This window comes from Salvelinus fontinalis, chromosome 1, assembly GCF_029448725.1.
Source record: "Salvelinus fontinalis isolate EN_2023a chromosome 1, ASM2944872v1, whole genome shotgun sequence".
In the NCBI taxonomy this organism is placed as follows: Eukaryota; Metazoa; Chordata; class Actinopteri; order Salmoniformes; family Salmonidae; genus Salvelinus; species Salvelinus fontinalis.
In genome coordinates this window covers 76,456,588-76,475,846 of record NC_074665.1, presented here as the reverse complement: position 1 = coordinate 76,475,846, position 19,259 = coordinate 76,456,588, and the positions used below count along the sequence as shown (strand labels likewise).

The 19,259-nt window shown below is 42.3% G+C and overlaps 1 protein-coding gene across 3 annotated transcripts in view; it reads right to left on the bottom strand.

Annotated features, from left to right (window-relative positions):
- Positions 1-19,259, bottom strand: part of LOC129862202 (brain-specific angiogenesis inhibitor 1-associated protein 2-like protein 1) — a 65,692-nt gene that overhangs the window by 7,634 nt on the left and 38,799 nt on the right. For all 3 annotated transcript variants that reach the window (XM_055933627.1, XM_055933636.1, XM_055933644.1), the window contains 2 exons: positions 7,651-7,803; positions 1,765-1,920 (listed from right to left, as the gene is read on the bottom strand). In XM_055933627.1, coding sequence (XP_055789602.1) covers positions 1,765-1,920; positions 7,651-7,803 — 309 coding nt within the window. The remainder of the gene's footprint in view (positions 1-1,764; positions 1,921-7,650; positions 7,804-19,259) is intronic.

Here is a 19,259-nt window from a genome sequence, read left to right as displayed (position 1 = left end):
CTCAGTATGTGTAGGTAGTCCTTTCTAACATGTTTTTAAAAAAAGATATCACGAAGAACTGCAAAAGTGTTGCTAATTCTCTCCACTTTCTAGAGGACCGAGTTTTGAAATCAGTGGAATACCTGGTGGAAGCAGAGTATGATACCTAAGAAGACGGAGAAAATTTGGGCATTTGATTGCAAATATCTGGAGGGAGTCGAAAAGAGAACACACAGAAGGCTGTATAAAACTCCTGTCTACGGATTACATCTTCAAACTAAGGGCAACCATGGCATCTGTGACAGAGGGAGAAGCGTTTATCCATGTACACGGGTAAGAGAGTCTAGCTAGCTACATTTTCAGATATTATACATTTTTGTCAGAAAGTCGTTTTCATTGCAAGTTAAAGCATACTGTTAGCTGGCTCGCTAGTAATAGTAATAATATTGTTTGTATCTCAGAGCCATTTGCATTCCTAGTTATATCCTAATGTTACCTAGCTAGCTAACTTTGAACCTAGTTGATTAGCTTTAGCTACCTGCAGATTCATGCAGGGTAGTAACGTTATGAGTTGCGATTATGGTTCATAGTTTAGCTAGTTACATGCTTAAACAAAAGACTCTACTATGCAAGTAACCATTTCAGTGTCGTTTACACCTATCTATGCTGTGCAATGTGACAAAAAAACTTAGATTGTATTTGATATAGTGTGTATTTACCTGACGGTAATGTGAAGAACAACATGACCTGCACCAAAGTCAAATTAAAATATAACGTTAGGCCAACGAGACAGTGTTCAAGTTTGAAAACTCTCCTGTAGAATGCCCTGCTTTTATTTCGTCACACTTACAACTGTAAGCTATTTTCTGTAATTAGCTTGCCATTAACTTGTAAATAATGATCTTATTGTGAGTTTATTTGCCTGTAATAATGAATACAAATTAGCTAAAGTTAAGACGTCGTCAGCCATATGGCATGGTCATTGTTTGAACTGGCTAGCCAGCTGACAAGCTAGAAACTAACCAAAACATTGTTTAGAAAGTTGCTTTCACTTGCCTGGTTTGCTAGATTGACATATACTGAAAAATGTTTAAAAACGGGTGGGTTTATTGGTGTTAAAATACACCAGTTATGCTATTTTGGACCACCACGCTGCTGATATCATGCAGCCTTTCGTTTTTGTGTTTCTACTTTTTCATAACGACAAGTTAAGTTTGATGTCGGACGACAATAGAATGTTCATTATGTCACTGCAACAACTGTCTACAGACATGTCGATAGATGTAGTATAAATCAGTCTTTAGTCTTGAAATCGTTGGTTGTTTAGTACACTACTCTACTCACTCTGTTTAGCACATGGCATCACATGTGAACCCTTAAAGAGATAGGTGGGGCTAAGGCTTAAGAGGGTGTTAACGATGCTGAATGGATGTAGACAAAGAAGAGCTCTTCTGTAGATGTACCAAAACAAGGGCCATTTTCTTGAATGTGAGGTTACAAGTTTATCAACTTTCAAAGCAGAATTACTTTCCCATTGTTCCTCAACTGTAGTGTATGATATACCATTTTCTAGCTCGGAATCTCTACTTTTATCCAATTTAAAAAACACAATTTCAAATTTTGCTACATAAGACCAAATTGTCCCGGTTGGTCACACTTATGAGAAGAGGCAAGTCTTGAAACCAAACAAAGAGGTGAATGATTATATGTTGTCCTTCTCTTGTAATAGTATTGTAACAACAATGTAATAACTGCCATAACGTCACACTCTGACATCCCACTCACCCTGTTGTAGCGTTCGACGAGAGGCGAGGCTTCTGGGGTCCCAGACATGGGGGTGCGGAGACCCTCTAGCATGGTCAATACTGTGTCGGGGACCTTGGTGGCATCTTTGCATTTATCCTGCCAGCTGGGCAGCTTCACTGCCAGCAGCTCTTTGGCCTACAGGGCAGATAGATACAAACAGGTTATAAAGGAATAATAAAGCTTTATAAAGCATTCATAACCAGCCGTGTTGGGGGATGGAGTAAAGTCACATCTTACTTGTTCAAACAGGGTAGTATTACTACAGTTACTTTGTCAAACAATGTGTGAGGACCTTTCAGAATCATATCTCTACCGGGTACGTGTTTCCATGATCTGATATCGACTTGTTTCCTCATTTAGTAGTTGAGCAAGCGGAGAAAGGCTGTTTGGAGAAATGCCATGACACCTGCTGTCCATAGAAAGGTATAGAGGGTGCACGTCTGATTTTGCCATCGATCGCTTCTGTGATAGCAAAGCCCATAGAGGGATTTCCCGCCTAGTGGCAAGTGTGCCCTAGATGGCGTCGATAGAGATGGCAGGTTCGCTTCAAGTCTTTAGGAAACTGTGCAGTATTTTGTTATTTATGTATTATTTATTACATTGTTAGTCCAGTGTTATTACATACAACAGGGAATAACTATTGGATATCAGAGAGATGTCAATTTACCAGCACAAAGACCAGGAATAAAACTTTCCCAAAGCGGATCCTTGGTCTGCACCTCCCAGGGCTTTTGAGATGATTCCAGAGGCCAACCCAAAACAACGCCCCTGGAGGAGAGAGTGCCGGAGCGGTCTTCTAGTGAGGCTTCGGATGTGCGCACACCACCCACCGCTCCAGAGGATATTACTCACTAATGTACAGTCCCTATTTAACAAAGTCTACGAAATCTGGGCAAGAGTTGCTTTCCAAAGAGATATCCCGGATTGTAACATACTCTATTTCATGGAAACACGGCTAGCTGGGGACATGCTTTCGGAGTCCATACAGCCAACAGGATTTTCAGTGCATCACGCCGACAGGAACAAACATCTCTCCGGTAAGAAGAAGGGCGGGGGGTGTATGTTTCATGATTAACGACTCAGGTTTCTGTATGTTGTTACAATTACACCATAAGTCCTTTTGTTCACCTGACCTAGAATTTCTCACAATCAAATGCAGACCGTATTATCTCCCAAGAGAACTCTCCTCGGTTATCGTTACAGCCGTTTATATCCCCCCGCAAGCAGATACCAAGAAGGCCATCAAGGAACTTCACTGGACTTTATACAAACTGGAAACCATATATCCTGAGGTGTATTTATTGTAGCTGGGGATTTTAACAAAGCTAATTTGAGAACAAGGTTACCTAAATTCTATCAGCATATTGATTGTTGACCACCAGCGAGTAACACACTCGACCATTGCTACTCTAACTTCCGCGATGCATACAAGGCCCTTTCCCGCCCTCCTTTGGCAAAACTGACCATGACTCCATCTTGTTGCTCCCCTCCTATGGGCAGAAACTAAAACAGGAAGCGCCCGTGCTTAGGTCTATCCAACGCTGGTCTGACCAATTGGATTCCACGCTTCAAGATTGCTTTGATCACATAGACTGGGATATGTTCCGGATAGCCTCGGATAATAACGTATACGTTGACTCGGTGAGCGAGTATATAAGGAAGTGTATAGGAGATGTACCCTCTGTGACTATTAAAACATTCCCTAACCAGAAACCGTGGCTTGATGGCAGCATTTGTGCAAAGCTGAAAGCACGTACCACCCATTCAATCATGGCAAGGCGACTGGAAATATGACCAAATACAAACAGTGTAGGTAGTCCCTTCATAAGACAATGAAAAAAGCAAATCGTCAGTATAGAGACAAAATGGAGTCGCAATTCAACGGCTCAAACACGAGACATATGTGGCAGGGTCTACAGACAATCACGGATTACAAATAGAAAACCAGCTCCGACATCGACGTCTTGCTTCCAGACAAATTAAACAACTTCTTTGAGCGCTTTGAGGACAATACAGTGCCAACCAACGCGGCCCACTACCAAAGACTGTGGGCTCTCCTCCTCTGTGGCCGACATGAGTAAAAGATTTAAACGTGTTAACCCTTGCAAGGCTGCTGGCCCATACGGCATCCCTAGCCACGTCCTCAGAGCATGCACAGACCAGCTGGCTGGTGTGTTTACGGACATATTAAATCAATCCTTATCCCAGTCTGCTGTCCCCATATACTTCAAGAGGGCCACCATTGTTCCTGTTCCCAAGAAAGCGAAGGTAACTGAACTAAATTACTATCGTAGCTCTCACTTCTGTCATCATGAAGTGCTTTGAGAGACTAGTCAAGGATCATATCACCTCTACCCTACCTGGCACCCTAGACCCACTTCATCAATTTTCTTACCGCCCCAATAAGTCCACAGATCATGCAATCGCCATCACACTGCCCTATCCCATCTGGACAAGAGGAATACCTATAGGAATACCTATACCTACCGTAAGAATGCTGTTCATTGACTACAGCTCAGCATTCAACACATTAGTACCCTCAAAACTCGTCATTAGGCTTGAGACCCTGGGTCTCGACCCTGCCCTGTGCAACTGGGTCCTGGACTTCCTGACGGGCCACACCCAGGTGGTGAAGGTAGGAAACAACATCTCCACTCCACTGATCCTCAACACTGGGGCCCCACAAGGGGGCATTCTCAGGTCCCTCCTTAACTCCCTGTTCACCCACGACTGTGAGGCCATGCACGGCTCCAACTAAATCCTCAAGTTTACAGATGATAACAGTGTTAGGCTTGATTACCAACAACAATGAGACAGCCTACAGGGAGGAGGTGAGGGCCCTCGGAGTGTGCTGTCAGGAAAATAACCTCACTCAATTTCAGCAAAACAAAAGAGATGATTGTGGACTTGATGATTGAAACCGCAAAGGGAGCACCCCTCTATCCACATCGATGGGACAGCAGTGGAGAAGGTGGAAAGTTAAGTTCCTCAGTGTTCATATCACCTACAAATTGAAATGGTTCACACACACAGACAGTGTGGCGAAAAAGGCGCTTCCATCCAGAAGGCGAGGTCAGTACAGGTGCATCAAAACTGTGACAGAGAGATTGAAAAACAGCTTCTATCTCAAGGCCATCAGATTGTTAAACAGCCACCACTAGCACAGAGGTGGCTGCCCATCTACAGACTTGATATCATTGGACACTTTAATAAATGGAACATTAGTCACTTTAACAATGCCACTTTAAGAATGTTTACTTATCTCTTGTTATTCATCTCATATGTATATAATGTGTACTGTATCCTTCACTATCTATTCTTTACTATCTATTGCATCTTAGCCGCTCTGTCACTGCTCATCCATATATTTTATACTTATATATTCTTATCCCATTCCTTTACTAAATTGTATGTATTAGGTTTTGTTGTGGAATGATTAGATATTAGGTTTCGTTGTGGAATGGTTAGATATTACCTGTTAGATACTGCTGCACTGTCGGATCTAGAAGCAGAAGCATTTCGCTACACTCGCAATAACATCTGCTAACCATGTGGATGTGACCCAAAAAATTTGATTTGATCTCTATGGGTCTGTGTACAGTCATGGCCAAAAGTTTTGAGAATGACACAAATTTAAATTTCCACAAAGTTTGCTGCTTCAGTGTCTTTAGATATTTCTGTCAGATGTTACTATGGAATACTTAAGTATAATTACAAGCATCTCATAAGTGTCAAAGGTTTTAATTGACCATTACATGAAGTTGATGCAAAGAGTCAATATTTGCAGTGTTGACCCTTCTTTTTCAAGACCTCTGCAATCCGCCCTGGCATGCTGACAATTAACTTCTGGGCCACATCCTGACTGAAGGCAGCCCATTCTTGCATAATCAATGCTTGGAGTTTGACAGAATTCATAGGTTTTTGTTTGTCCACCTGCCTCTTGAGGATTAACAACAAGTTCAATGGGATTAAGGTCTGGGGAGTTTCCTGGCCATGGACCCAAAATATTAATGTTTTGTTCCCCGAGCCACTTAGTTATCACTTTTGCCTTATGGCACGGTGCTCCATCATGCTGGGATAGGCATTGTTCGTCAACAAACTGTTCCTGGATGGTTGGGAGAAGTTGCTCTCGGAGGATGTGTTGGTACCATTCTTTATTCATGGCTGTGTTCTTAGGCAAAATTGTGAGTGAGCCCACTTTCTTGGCTGAGAAGCAACCCAACACATGAATGTTGTCAGGACGCTTTACTGTTGGCATGACACAGGACTGATGATAGCGCTCACCTTGTCTTCTCCGGTCAAGATTTTCTCCGGATGCCCCAAACAATCGGAAAGGGGATTCATCAGAGAAAATGACTTTACCCCAGTCCTCAATAGTCCAATCCCTGTACCTTTTGCAGAATATCAGTCTGTCCCTGATGTTTTTCCTGGAGAGAAGTGGCTTCTTTGCTGCCCTTCTTGACACCAGGCCATCCTCCTAAAGTCTTCGCCTTACTGTGCATGCAGATGCACTCACAACTGCCTGCTGCCATTCCTGAGCAAGCTCTGTACTGATGGTGCCCCGATCCCGCAGCTGAATCAACTTTAGGAGACGGTCCTAGCGCTTGCTGGACTCTTTTGGGCGCCCTGAAGCCTTCTTCACAACAGTTGAACCGCTCTCTTTGAAGTTCTTGATGATCCGATAAATGGTTGATTTAGGTGCAATCTTACTGGCAGCAAGATCCTTGCCTGTGAAGCCCTTTTTGTGCAAAGCAATGATGACGGCACGTGTTCCCTTGCAGTTAACCACGATTGACAGAGGAAGAACAATGATTCCAAGCACCACCCTCCGTTTGAAGCTTCCAGTCTGTTATTCAAACTCAATCAGCATGACAGAGTGATCTTCAGCCTTGTCCTCGTCAACACTCACACCTGTGTTAACGAGAGAATCACTGACATGATGTCAGCTGGTCCTTATGTGGCAGGGCTGAAATGCAGTGGAAATGTTTTTTGGGGATTCAGTTCATTTGCATGGCAAAGAGGGACAATTCATCTGACCACTCTTCATAACATTCTGGAGTATATGCAAATTGCCATCATACAAACTGAGGCAGCAGATTTTGTGAAAGTTAATATTTGTGTCATTCTCAAAACTTTTGGCCACGACTGTACTTGTGGTTTATAACCAGAACTGGCGGCTTGAAAGAAAGATTTTGAATGAAAAGATAGGAAAGCTGTACCGATGTAAGCCTACTCTATATATAGATAATCAAGCAGCCCATATATAGCGCAGCACTTGAAGTCTAGCACAGGAAAGCACCGCCACAGATTTAAGGAGAAACTAGTGATCAAACCAGAATTAGTAAATAGCCTATCTTTGGTAAAGCGCACGCTGCTTGCCTTGCTCCCTCAACATTCAAACAAACAGCGAGATTTGGAGATGTTTTTCATGAAAGAACGCATTACGTTCCACACAAAGTAATATTTTAAAGTAACATGTTACTTGTGTTAAATATAACAAGTGATATGTAATGTATTACTTTTCCAAGTAACTAATCCCAACACTGGTAACCATTGACTTATATGGCCAGGTTAGGAGGAGCAGGGGTTGCAGTGCTGAACAACACATAGCATCTCAGCCATATCAACCCCAAGGTGGGCATGATGCCTCAAGGGAGGGCACAAATCTGGGACAACCAATAGTGTCCATTCTGGTGGATTTAAATTCTGTTGTTGATGATGTGAATTCTCCCCGCTGTGTATGATGATGCCATATCACTGAGTCTACCTTTAAGACAAGCTTAACTAAAGGACTAAATGTTAACTAAAGGACTAAAGGTTAACTAAAGGTTAACTAAAGGACCCTTCTGTGCAGTACTGCAGTACCTTCTCGTGGAAGGTGGTGACATGGTAAGAGAACGTGCAGTGTTTGTCAACCAGGAAGCAGAATCGTCTCTTCTCCTCCAGGAGGGCCTCTCTGCAGCCATCAGCGATGAACTTCTGCATGTCACTCTGCCGTGACGAGATGGTCTCTATATACTGAGGGGAAGAGGAGGAAGGGAGACAGGTAAGTAAAGGGGGGCACGGGGGGTCAAAAAGGGTTAGATACTGTGGGGTTGGGGAGGGGACAGGTTATTAAGGGTTATGGGTTACTGTGGGGTGGGAACAATATGTATGAGATTGTCTCCAGATACCCTCTATGGAAAAAAAAACATTAATTTCACATGTGCACACGTGATCTCATGCAGGAAATCTAAGGACGTTTCAAAGTTTTGCTCGCCTGAGGAAGAGCATCTCATGATGTAGATCTTCGTAGTTCTCCATTTACCAACAAAAACCAATGCTGGCACTAAGACTGCACTCAATGAGCTGTATACGGCCATAAGCAAACACGAAAAATGCTCATCCAGAGGCGGCACTCCTAGTGGCCGGGGACATTAACTTCTTGTCAATATGGGGGCGCTGTTTCACCATTGGAAAAAATAGTGCCCAAATTAAACTGCATCGTACTCAATTATTGCTCGTACAATATGCATATTATTATTACTATTGGATAGAAAACACTCTCTAGTTTCTAAAACCGTTTGAATTATTTCTCTGAGTGAAACAGAACTCATTCTGCAGCACATTTCTTGTCAGGGAGTGAGATTGCAGAAATCAAGGTCCCTGTTCTGGGGTCAGTTTATAAGTCCCAATGTAAGCTATGAGGGTACATGCACTGCATACGCCTTCCTCTATATGTCAGTAAGCGGTGAGAATTTGAATGGAGTGGATTGCGCAATCTGGGACCTTATATAAGACCGTGGAACAGGAAGTACCGTCCTTTTCAACGGTGCGCTTGACGCATGAAGACATCACAATGGCGTCCTGCAAACGCTTTCGTTTTAGTAGTTCTATATCTCCGGTCATGTTTTTATTCGTTATAGGTGTTAAAGACATCATATGGTAGTTAATTTAAACTGACTTATAGCAGTTTATAGTGATTTTCCTGGATTTCAATGTGACGCGCGTTCACGAGTTGGACTCCTCTCCAGTGGGTGGCTAACGTTAGCGGCTAATTCGACAGGACAAGAGGACATCTTTCAGCCAAAAGACGATTGTTTTGAAGAAAGGACACCTTGCCCAAGATTCTGATGGAAGCTCAGCTAGTAAGCAGTCTTTATGCTGTTAATTCATTGTTCTGTTGAAAAAAGTAAAATGCATGAGACGCCATTTCTTGCAGTGTAGCCTTGCGTTATCCCAGCCTGTATTGCGCAGTAACGATAATTTTAAAAATGTAATTCAGCGATTGCATTAAGAACTAATTTGTCTTTCAATTGCTGTCCAACCTGTATTTTTTTAGTCAAGTTTATGAATAGTTTTCGATAAGAATAGGTGCCGTTCCAAGATGGCGCCGGACAGATTGCTTGAGATTTTGGACACTATTCTCAATGTATAAGCACGATTTGTGCCGCTAAATATGCACATTTTCGAATAAACTCTATATGAATTGTGTAATATGATGTTACAGGACTGTCATCTGAAGAATTCTGAGAAGGTTAGTGAAAAAATTTATATATTTTGGTGGTTTATACGTTATTGCTATGCTTGGCTTGAATCAATGCTGTTGTAATGTTTGCTATTGTGCTAAGCTAATATAACGCTATATTGTGTTTTCGCTGTAAAACACTTAGAAAATCTGAAATATTGTCTTGATTCACACGATCTGTGTATTTCATCTGCTGCACACTGTGTATTTTTAAGAAATGTTTTATGATGAGTAATTAGCTAATACACTATGGTCTCTGTAGTTATTCTAGTCGTTTTAGTGAGAGTTGTGATGGGGGCTGCAATAGTATACTCTGATTTATACCTGAAATATGCACATTTTTCTAACAAAACCTATGCTATACAATAAATATGTTATCAGACTGTCATCTGATGAGGTTGTTTCTTGGTTAGTGGCTATTTATATCTTTATTTGGTCGAATTTGAGATAGCTGCTGATGGAGTAAAAAAAATGGTGGAATATGGAAGTGGTGTCTTTTGCTAACGTGGTTAGCTAATAGATTTACATATTATGTCTTCCCTGTAAAACATGTTAAAAATCAGAAATTATGGCTTTATTCACAAGATGTGTATCTTTCATTTGGTGTCTTTGACTTGTGATTTCATGAACATTTTATTATATGATATCCCTGTGGCTTTAGGCTAGGCTATGCTAGTCAGCTTTTGTGATGGGGGTGCTCCCGGATCCGGGTTTGGTAGGCGTTAGAGGTTTGCAGGGAAACTTAAATCAATTTGACCTAATTTCTACCAGCATGTAAAATGTGTAAAACTCTAGACCAGCTTTACTTCGCATACAAAGCTCTCCCTCGCCATCCATTTGGCAAATCTGACCATAATTCTATCTTCCTGATTCCTGCTTACAAGCAAAAACTAAAGCAAGAAGCACCAGTGACTTGGGCAATAAAAAATTGGTCAGATGAAGCAGATGCTAAGCTACAGGACTGTTTTGCTAGCACAGACTGGAATGTGTTCCGGGATTCTTCCGATGGCATTGAGAAGTACACCACACCAGTCACTGGCTTCATCAATAAGTGCATCGATGACGTTGTCCCCCACTGTGACTGTACGTACATACCCCAACCAGAAGCCATGGATTACAGGCAACATTCGCACTGAGCTAAAGGGTAGAGCTGCCGTTTCAAGGAGCGGGACTAACCCAGAACCTTATAAGAAATCCCGCTATGCTCTCCGACAAACCATCAAACAGGCAAAGTGTCAATACATGACTAAGATCGAATCATACTACATCGGCTCCGACGCTCGTCGGATGTGTCAGGGCTTGCAAACTATTACAAGACTAAAAAGGGAAGCACAGCCGAGAGCTGCCCAGTGACACGAGTCTACCAGACGAGCTAAATAATTTCTTCTATGCTCGCTTCGAGGCAAGTAACACAAACATGCATGTGAGCATTGGCTGTTCCGGACGACTGTGTGATCATGCTCTCCGCAGCCGATGTGAGTAAGAACTTTAAACAGGTCAACAATCACAAGGCCGCAGGGCCAGACGGATTAGCAGGACGTGTACTCTGAGCATGCACTGACCAACGGGCAATTTGTGTCACTGACATGTTCAACCTCTCCCTGTGTGAGTCCGTAATGTCAACATGTTTCAAGCAGACCACCATAGTCCCTGTGCCCATGAACACTAAGGTCATCTGCCTAAATGACTACTGACCCGTAGCACTTACATCTGTAGCCATGAAGTTCTTTGAAAGGCTGGTCATGGCTCACATCAACACCATTATCCCAGAAACCCTAGACCCACTCCAATTTGCATACCGCCCAAACAGATTCACAGATGATGCAATCTCTACTGCACTCCACACTGCCCTTTCACACCTGAACAAACGGAACACCTACGTGAGAATGCTATTCATTGACTACAGCTCAGTGTTCAACGACATAGTGCGATCAAAGCTCATCACTAAGCTAAGGACCCTGGGACTAAACACTTCCCTCTGCAATTGGATCCTGGACTTCCTTACTGGCCACCACCAGGTGGTAAGGGTAGGTAACAACACATCCACCACGCTGATCCTCAACACGGGGGCCCCTCTGGGGTGCGTGCTCAGTCCTCTCCTGTACTCCATGTTCACTCATGACTGCACGGCCAGGCACGACTCCAACACCATCATTAAGTTTGCAGATGACACAACAGTTGTGGGCCTGATCACCTACAATGATGAGACATCCTATAGGGAGGAGGTCAGAGACCTGACCGTGTGGTGCAAGGACAACAACCTTTCCCTCAATCAACGTGATCAAGACAAAGGAGTTGATTGTGGACTATAGGAAAATGAGGACCGAGCACACCCCCATTCTCATCGACAGGGCTGTAGTGGAGCAGGTTGACAGCTTCAAGTTCCTTGGCGTCCACATTACCAACAAACAAACCTGGTCCAAGCACACCAAGACAGTCGTGAAGAAGGCACGACAAAACCTATTACCCCTCAGGAGACTGAAAAGATTTGGCATTTGTCCTCAGATCCTCAAAAGGTGTTAAAGCTGCACCATTGAGGCCATCCTGACGTGTTGCATCACTGCCTGGTATGGCAACTGCTGGGCCTCCGACCACAAGGCACTACAGAGGGTAGTGTGTATGGCCGAGTACATCACCAGGGCCAAGCTTCCTGCCATCCTGTACCTCTATACCAGGCGGCGCCACAGGAAGGCCCTAAAAATTAAAGACTCCAGTTACCCTTGTGAAAGACTGTTCTCTCTGCTACCACACGGCAAGCGGTACCGGAGCGCCAAGTCTAGGTCCAAGAGACTTCTAAACAGCGTCTATCCCCAAGCCATGAACATCTAATCAAATGACTAACCAGACTATTTGCATTGCCCCCCCCCCCCCTTCTATGCTGCTGTCACTCTGTTATTATCTATGCATAGTCACCTTAATAACTCTACCTACATGTACATATTACCTCTATCTTGACACCGGTTCCCCCGCACATTGACTCTGTACCGGTACCCCCTGTATATAGCCTCGCTATTGTTATTTTACTGCTGCTCTTTAATTATTTTTTACTTTTATCTCTGACTTTTTTAAGGTATTTTCTTAACTGCATTGTTGGTTAAGGGCTTGTAAGTAAGCATTTCACTGTTGTATTCAGCACGTGACAAATACATTTTGATTTGATATTTCCTTTAAAGCAGTCACCATGTAATTGAAATACTCACTTTCCTACCAGACTATCAGGTCAGTGAGTGTGATGGATCAGCTACAGTAGGTTGCTGTGAAATTTACAAAAACCCACTTGTAACTACTGTGGTTAACACTAAGTTATTGAAATGTAAACATGACCTTCCTGTGAACAAGCTGCCATTAAGCTACTCGAAAATGCACAGCAGCATCTTAATAGTAGTGGTTTCTTTGCAGCAATTCGACCACACAGTCTCCTCTAAACAGTTGATGTTGAGATGTGTCTATGTGAAGCATTTATTTGGGCTGCAATTTCTGAGGCTGGTAACTCTAAAGAACTTATCCTCTGCAGCAGCAGCAACTCTGGGTCTTCCATTCCTGTGGCGGTCCTAATGAGAGCCAGTTTCATCATAGCGCTTGGTTTTTGCGACAGCACTTGAGGAAACATTCGAAGTTCTTGATATTTTCCAGATTGACTGACCTTCATGTCTTAAAGTAATGATGAACTGTCGTTTCTCTTGGCTTATTTGAGCTGTTCTTGCCATAATATGGACTTGGTCTTTTACCCCAATCTTCTGTATACCCCCCTAGCTTGTCACAACACAACTGATAGGCTCGCATTAACGCATTAAGAAGGAAATAAATTCCATAAACAAGGCACACCTGTTAATTGAAATGCATTCTAGGTGACTACCTCATGAAGCTGGTTGAGAGAATGCCAAGAGTGTGCAAAGCTGTCATCAAGGAAAAGGGTGGCTATTTGAAGAATCTCAATTATAAAATATATTTAGATTTTTTTAACACTTCTTTGGTTACTACATGATTCCATATGTGTTATTTCATAGTTTTGATGTCTTCACTATTACTCTACACTGTAGAAAGTAATAAAAATAAAGAAAAACCCTTGAATGAGTAGGTGTTCTAAAACATTTGACCGGTAGTGTAGCTGGTAAATTCGAGCGCAGAATAACAGACAAAAATAACAGACACCCGTTGAATATGACTGGTGTCAGTAAACCTTGGCAAAAAAACGTAATTAAATTATTGCCAGCAGCACAGTTGCAGTCACCAATGCTCTGGATAACATAAAAACAGCCTAAACAGCTCTGCTAGGGTGAGTAAAATGGTCAGAGTGAGCTGTTCCCTCATTTGTGTTTGGAAGTAGCTAGCAAGCTAGCCAACATTAGCCAGTTAGCTTGGGCGCTTGACTGTTGTTAGGTCAGAACGCTCGGATCAACCCTACTCTTCGGCCAGAGCGTCCAATGTGTGCTCTGAACGCTCTGAGTTTACGAACACCCACAGCACACTCTGAGCACAGTTTGGCACTCCAGATTGAATTTACGAACACACCCTTAGTGTAAACTAGCCTATAGTCTTGAAATCCTTGGTTGATGATGCACATTTGTGGCCTGCTGGAGGTCATTTTGCAGGGCGCTGGTAGTGCACCTCCTTGCACAAAGGCGGAGGTAGCGGTCCTGCTGCTGGGTTGTTGCCCTCCTACGGCCTCCTCCACGTCTCCTGATGTACTGGCCTGTCTCCTGGTAGAGCCTACATGCTCTGGACACTACGCTGACAGACACAGCAAACCTTTTTGCCACAGCTCGCATTGATGTGCCATCCTGGATGAGCTGCACTACCTGAGCCACTTGTGTGGGTTGTAGACTCCGTCTCATGCTACCACTAGAGTGAAAGCACCGCCAGCATTCAAAAGTGACCAAAACATCAGCCAAGAAGCATAGGAACTGAGAAGTGGTGTGTGGTCACCACCTGCAGAACCATTCCTTTTTTGGGGGTGTCTTACTAATTGCCTATAATTTCCACCTTTTGTCTATTCCATTTGCACAACAGCATGTGAAATTTATTGTCAATCAGTGTTGCTTATTAAGTGGACAGTTTGATTTCACAGAAGTGTGATTGACTTGGAGTTATATTGTGTTGTTTAAGTGTTCCCTTTATTTTTTTGAGCAGTGTATGATATACAATTTTCTAGCTTTGTCTTCACTTTTACCCAATGTAAAAAACACAATTTCATGTTCTGCTACATAAGAGCGAATTGAGCTCTTATGTGACATTTCACATGTGAAAACATGTTTTTGGAACACTACACGTGACAATTCACATGTGAAAACGTGTTTTTGGAACCATTCATATATGACATTTCACATGTGAAAAAATCATGTGAAAACATGCGTTTTTTCAACACTTCACATGACATTTCAGATGTAAAAACAAGGTTTTGGAACACACAAATGTGCAATTCACAATTCATGTGTTATCACTGTTCTGCTAAACTATGACCCAACCTGGGATTTGAGGTCACAACTTCTGGAGTTACTGTTCTTTATGCTGCACCATCAAGTCTGTAACATCCTCCTGAAAATGTATTCCCTATAATTCATCTCTGCACTTAGCGACAGAGTGCCATCTGACTGTTATTTTAGTTATCAGTTAATCTGACTATTCTCTCAACATTGATTTAATTTACTTATCTCAGCAATTTTATTATTATTCTGGTTTAATGATACTCCTGAATCACTATGATAAATATAGTTTTTCTTGAGAGTATTTTCAACACTGAGATTTACTTTGAAGTTTAAAGTGTAGGAATACAGGTGAAATGCGTTACTGACACAGACATTGTGATGTAGCGGGAAGGTCGGAATGCTGTGAACCAAGAGGTTGTGAGTTCAAATCCCAGGTAAGAACACGTTGAATAATAATTACTGTATAAATAAACATACACAACAAAGTGTGTCAAATATGTACAGTTGAGTCAGAAGTTTCCATACACCTCAGCCAAATACATTTAAATTAAGTTTATCACAATTCCTGACATTTAATCATAGTAAAAAATCCCTGTTTTAGGTCAGTTTAGGATCACCACTTTATTTTAAGAATGTGAAATGTCAGAATAATAGTTGATAAATCATTCTATTTCAGATTTGATTTATTTCATCACATTCCCAGTGGGTCTGAAGTTTACATACACTCCATTAGAATTTGGTAGCATTGCCTTTAAATTGTTTAACTTGGGTCAAACATTTCAGGTAGCCTTCCACAAGCTTCCCACAATAAGTTGGGTGAATTTTGGCCCATTCCTCCTGACAGAGCTGGTGTAACTGAGTCAGGTTTGTAGGCCTCGTTGCTCGCACACGCTTTTTCAGTTCTGCCCACAAATGTTCTATGGTATTGAGGTCAGGGCTTTGTTGACTTTGTTGTTCATAAGCCATTTTGCTACAACTTTGGAAGTATGCTTGGGGTCATTGTCCATTTGGAAGACCCATTTGCGACCAAGCTTTAACTTCCTGACTGATGTCTTGAGATGTTGCTTCAATATATCCACATACTTTTCCAGCCTCATGATGCCATCTATGTTGTGAAGTGCACCAGTCCCTCCTACAGCAAAGCACCCCCACAACATGATGCTGCCACCCCCGTGCTTCACGGTTAGGATGGTGTTCTTCGGCTTGCAAGCCTCCCCCTTTTTCCTCCAAACATAACGATGGTCATTTTGGCCAAACAGTTCTATTTTTGTTTCATCAGACCAGAGGACATTTCTCCAAAAAGTATGATCTTTGTCCCCATGTGCAGTTGCAAACCAAAGTCTGGCTTTTTTATGGCGGTTTTGGAGCAGTGGCTTCTTCCTTGCTTAGCGGCCTTTCAGGTTATGTCGATATAGGATTTGTTTTACTGTGGATATACTGTGGATACTTTTGTACCTGTTTCCTCCAGCATCTTCACAAGGTCCTTTGCTGTTGTTCTGGGATTGATTTGCACTTTTCGCACCAAAGTACGATCATCTCTAGGAGCCAGAACGCGTCTCTTTCCTGAGCGGTATGACGGCTGTGTGGTCCCATGGTGTTTATACTTGCGTACTATTGTTTGTACAGATGAACGTGGTACCTTTTGACATTTGGAAATTGCTCCCAAGGATGAACCAGACTTGTGGAGATCTACAATTTTTTTTTCAGAGGTCTTGGCTGATTTCTTTTGATTTTCCCATGATGTCAAGCAAAGAAAGAGCCACTGAGTTAGAAGATAGGCCTTGAAATACATCCACAGGTACACCTCCAATTAACTCAAATGATGCCAATTAGCCTATCAGAAGCTTCTAAAGCCATGGCATCATTTTCTGAAAATTTCCAAGCTGTTTAAAGGCACAGTCAACTTAATGTATGTACACTTCTGACCCACGGTGAAATAGAAGAAGTGAAATAATCTGTCTGTAAACAATTGTTGGAAAAATGACTTGTGTCATGCACAAAGTAGATGTCCTAACCGACTTGCCAAAACTATAGTTTGTTAACAAGAAATTTGTGGAGTAGTTTTAATGACTACCACCTAAGTGTATGTAAACTTCCGACTTCAACTGCATGTAAAACGCACTGTGTGTGTATTATAACAACCCATTTTTGTTTGCGGGGCATCACCTGTGAAATCTCATATGAAAATTCGAATCCACATGTGAAAGGTTATGTAATTACATGTGAAAATCGTGAAATATCACATGTAAAGTGTTCGAAAACATATGGTTTAACATGATTTCACATGTGCAAAACATGGAAATGTCACCTGTGAAATCATGTGATTTTCCATGTGAAATCATGTGTTTTTTCCATAAGGGTACTGATGAGAGGATACAGGGGAGGAGACTGACTGTTAAACCATTCAGTAAGGTTGTAATAGCATGCTCAGAAATAAGCGGCTTGCTTAACTGTTCAGGTCATGTTCGGCTTATATTGAATAATGTTGAATAATGAGATTTCTTTCTATTTTTGAATATATCCATACATTTTTTGGTAATTTTACCCCCTTTTTCTCCCCAATTTCATGATATCCAATTGTGATCTTGTCTCATCACTGCAACTACCCAACGGGCTCGGGAGAGGCGAATGTCGAGTCATGCCGCGCTTCTTAACACCCGCCCACTTAACCCGGAAGCCAACTGCACCAATGTGTCGGAGGAAACACCGTTCAACTGACAACTAAAGTCAGCTTGCAGGTGCCTGGCCCACCACAAGGAGTCGCTAGAGCACGATGAGCCAAGTAAAGCCCCCCCAGCCAAACCCTCCCCTAACCCGGACAACACTGGGCCAATTGTGCGCCGCCCTATGGGACTCACTGTCGGTTGTGACACCGTCTGGGTTCAAACCCCAGGCTGTAGTGACACCGCAACACTGCAATGCAGTGCCTTAGACCGCTGCGCCATTTGGGAGGCGAATAATGAGTCTCTGCTCTGTCTGTCTCCATCTCACCCCCTGTTGTTACTCCATCATCCCTATCCTGTAGAAACTCAATAACTCTGCTGAAAGAACCTGTGTCTAAATCCCAAATAGCACCCCTTTCCCAATGTAGTGTATGGTCAAAAGTAGTACACTATATAGGGAATAGGGTGCCATTTGGGATGCAGAACACACCTTCCCAGCGATTGACTCAGTATTGAAACACCCTCACAAAGCAGACTACGGAACTGACATTACACACAGACAGCTCAGGTCCTCTTTGAAACAACTTTCAATCTCTGTTTCACCCTCCTCCCCTTTCCTTTTTTCCGGTTGTCTTGACGACAGTGACAGACTTTTCGTCTCTAGGGTTCTTGTTTTGTGGTTTTGTCACAGACCCTCCTTTAATATCTAGCCCAGTTCTCTCTAATTATCTCTCTCTCACTGTTTCTCTCTCTTACCCCAATGGGGCCACGCCACCTAAACTATGGAGCTTAATTTCTACTGCAAACAATCACTCAAAGACTGAAAGACTGAGAAAGAGAGAGTGGGGAAAGAGAGAGTGACAGACATACGGAGAGATAATTAATTGAGCTCAGATGTTGCAGCAAATCAAATCAAATCAGGCTTTATTCATTTCAGAAATGGAATGCAACAACGCAATGTGCTTCAAAGGAAAATAACGAATAAAATCGATGAAAATAAAAACGTCAATATTTACTACCCAAACATAAGCGGATAAAAAAACAAAAGAATAACAATAACTGAACGACAAAAAATCACCCTAAGGAAAAACAAAGCTAAAAAGGTGAGTTTTAAGATCACAGTTTGGGCCTCCCTCAGGTTCTCTGGCAGGCTATTCTAGAGGCTGGGGGCATCATAACTAAAGGCTGCCTCTCCATGCCTCTTGGTCCTAGGCTTTGGGATAGTTAAAAGGCCAGATCCAGAGGACCTGAGGGACCTACTGGGTACATAACTTAAAAGCATGTCTGACATGTCTTAAAAGCATGTCTGACACACAATCATGGATTTATTTAAAAACCAATAGAAGAATCTTAAAATGAATTCTAAAACTCACAGGCAGTCAGTGCAGAGACCTTAAAACCGGTGTAAGGTGTGCTCTCCTGTAGAGGTTTGAAAAAGACAGATGTGGGGAAATTCCATTATCGATCCATGCTACTTCATCTATAATCTATCTATATTAAAAGGCATTCATGCATTACTTTGGAGAGCGCAGGTTGTTAGCTTTTTCATCCATTTATATCTTCTGACAACTGACCCAAAGTAGATCACAGCAGATCAAACTAAATACAGTCTGATACATGACTACTAAGTGTGTATGGGTTGGCCCTTATCTAACCAACAGGTGTAATATTCATAGGAGTTTCTGTCTACATATCAAGCCACAATACATCACTGTCTATTAGTTTCACCAAGATCAGACTAGATTACAGCCCTCTTTTTAAAGGGTGCCATTCATAGGCAAAGATAATATACAGACTGAAACAAAGATGGTTAATAACAAGATTACAACCAAAAAGCAATTAAGAAGAGATGAAACTGAAGAGAGAGAGAGAGAGAGA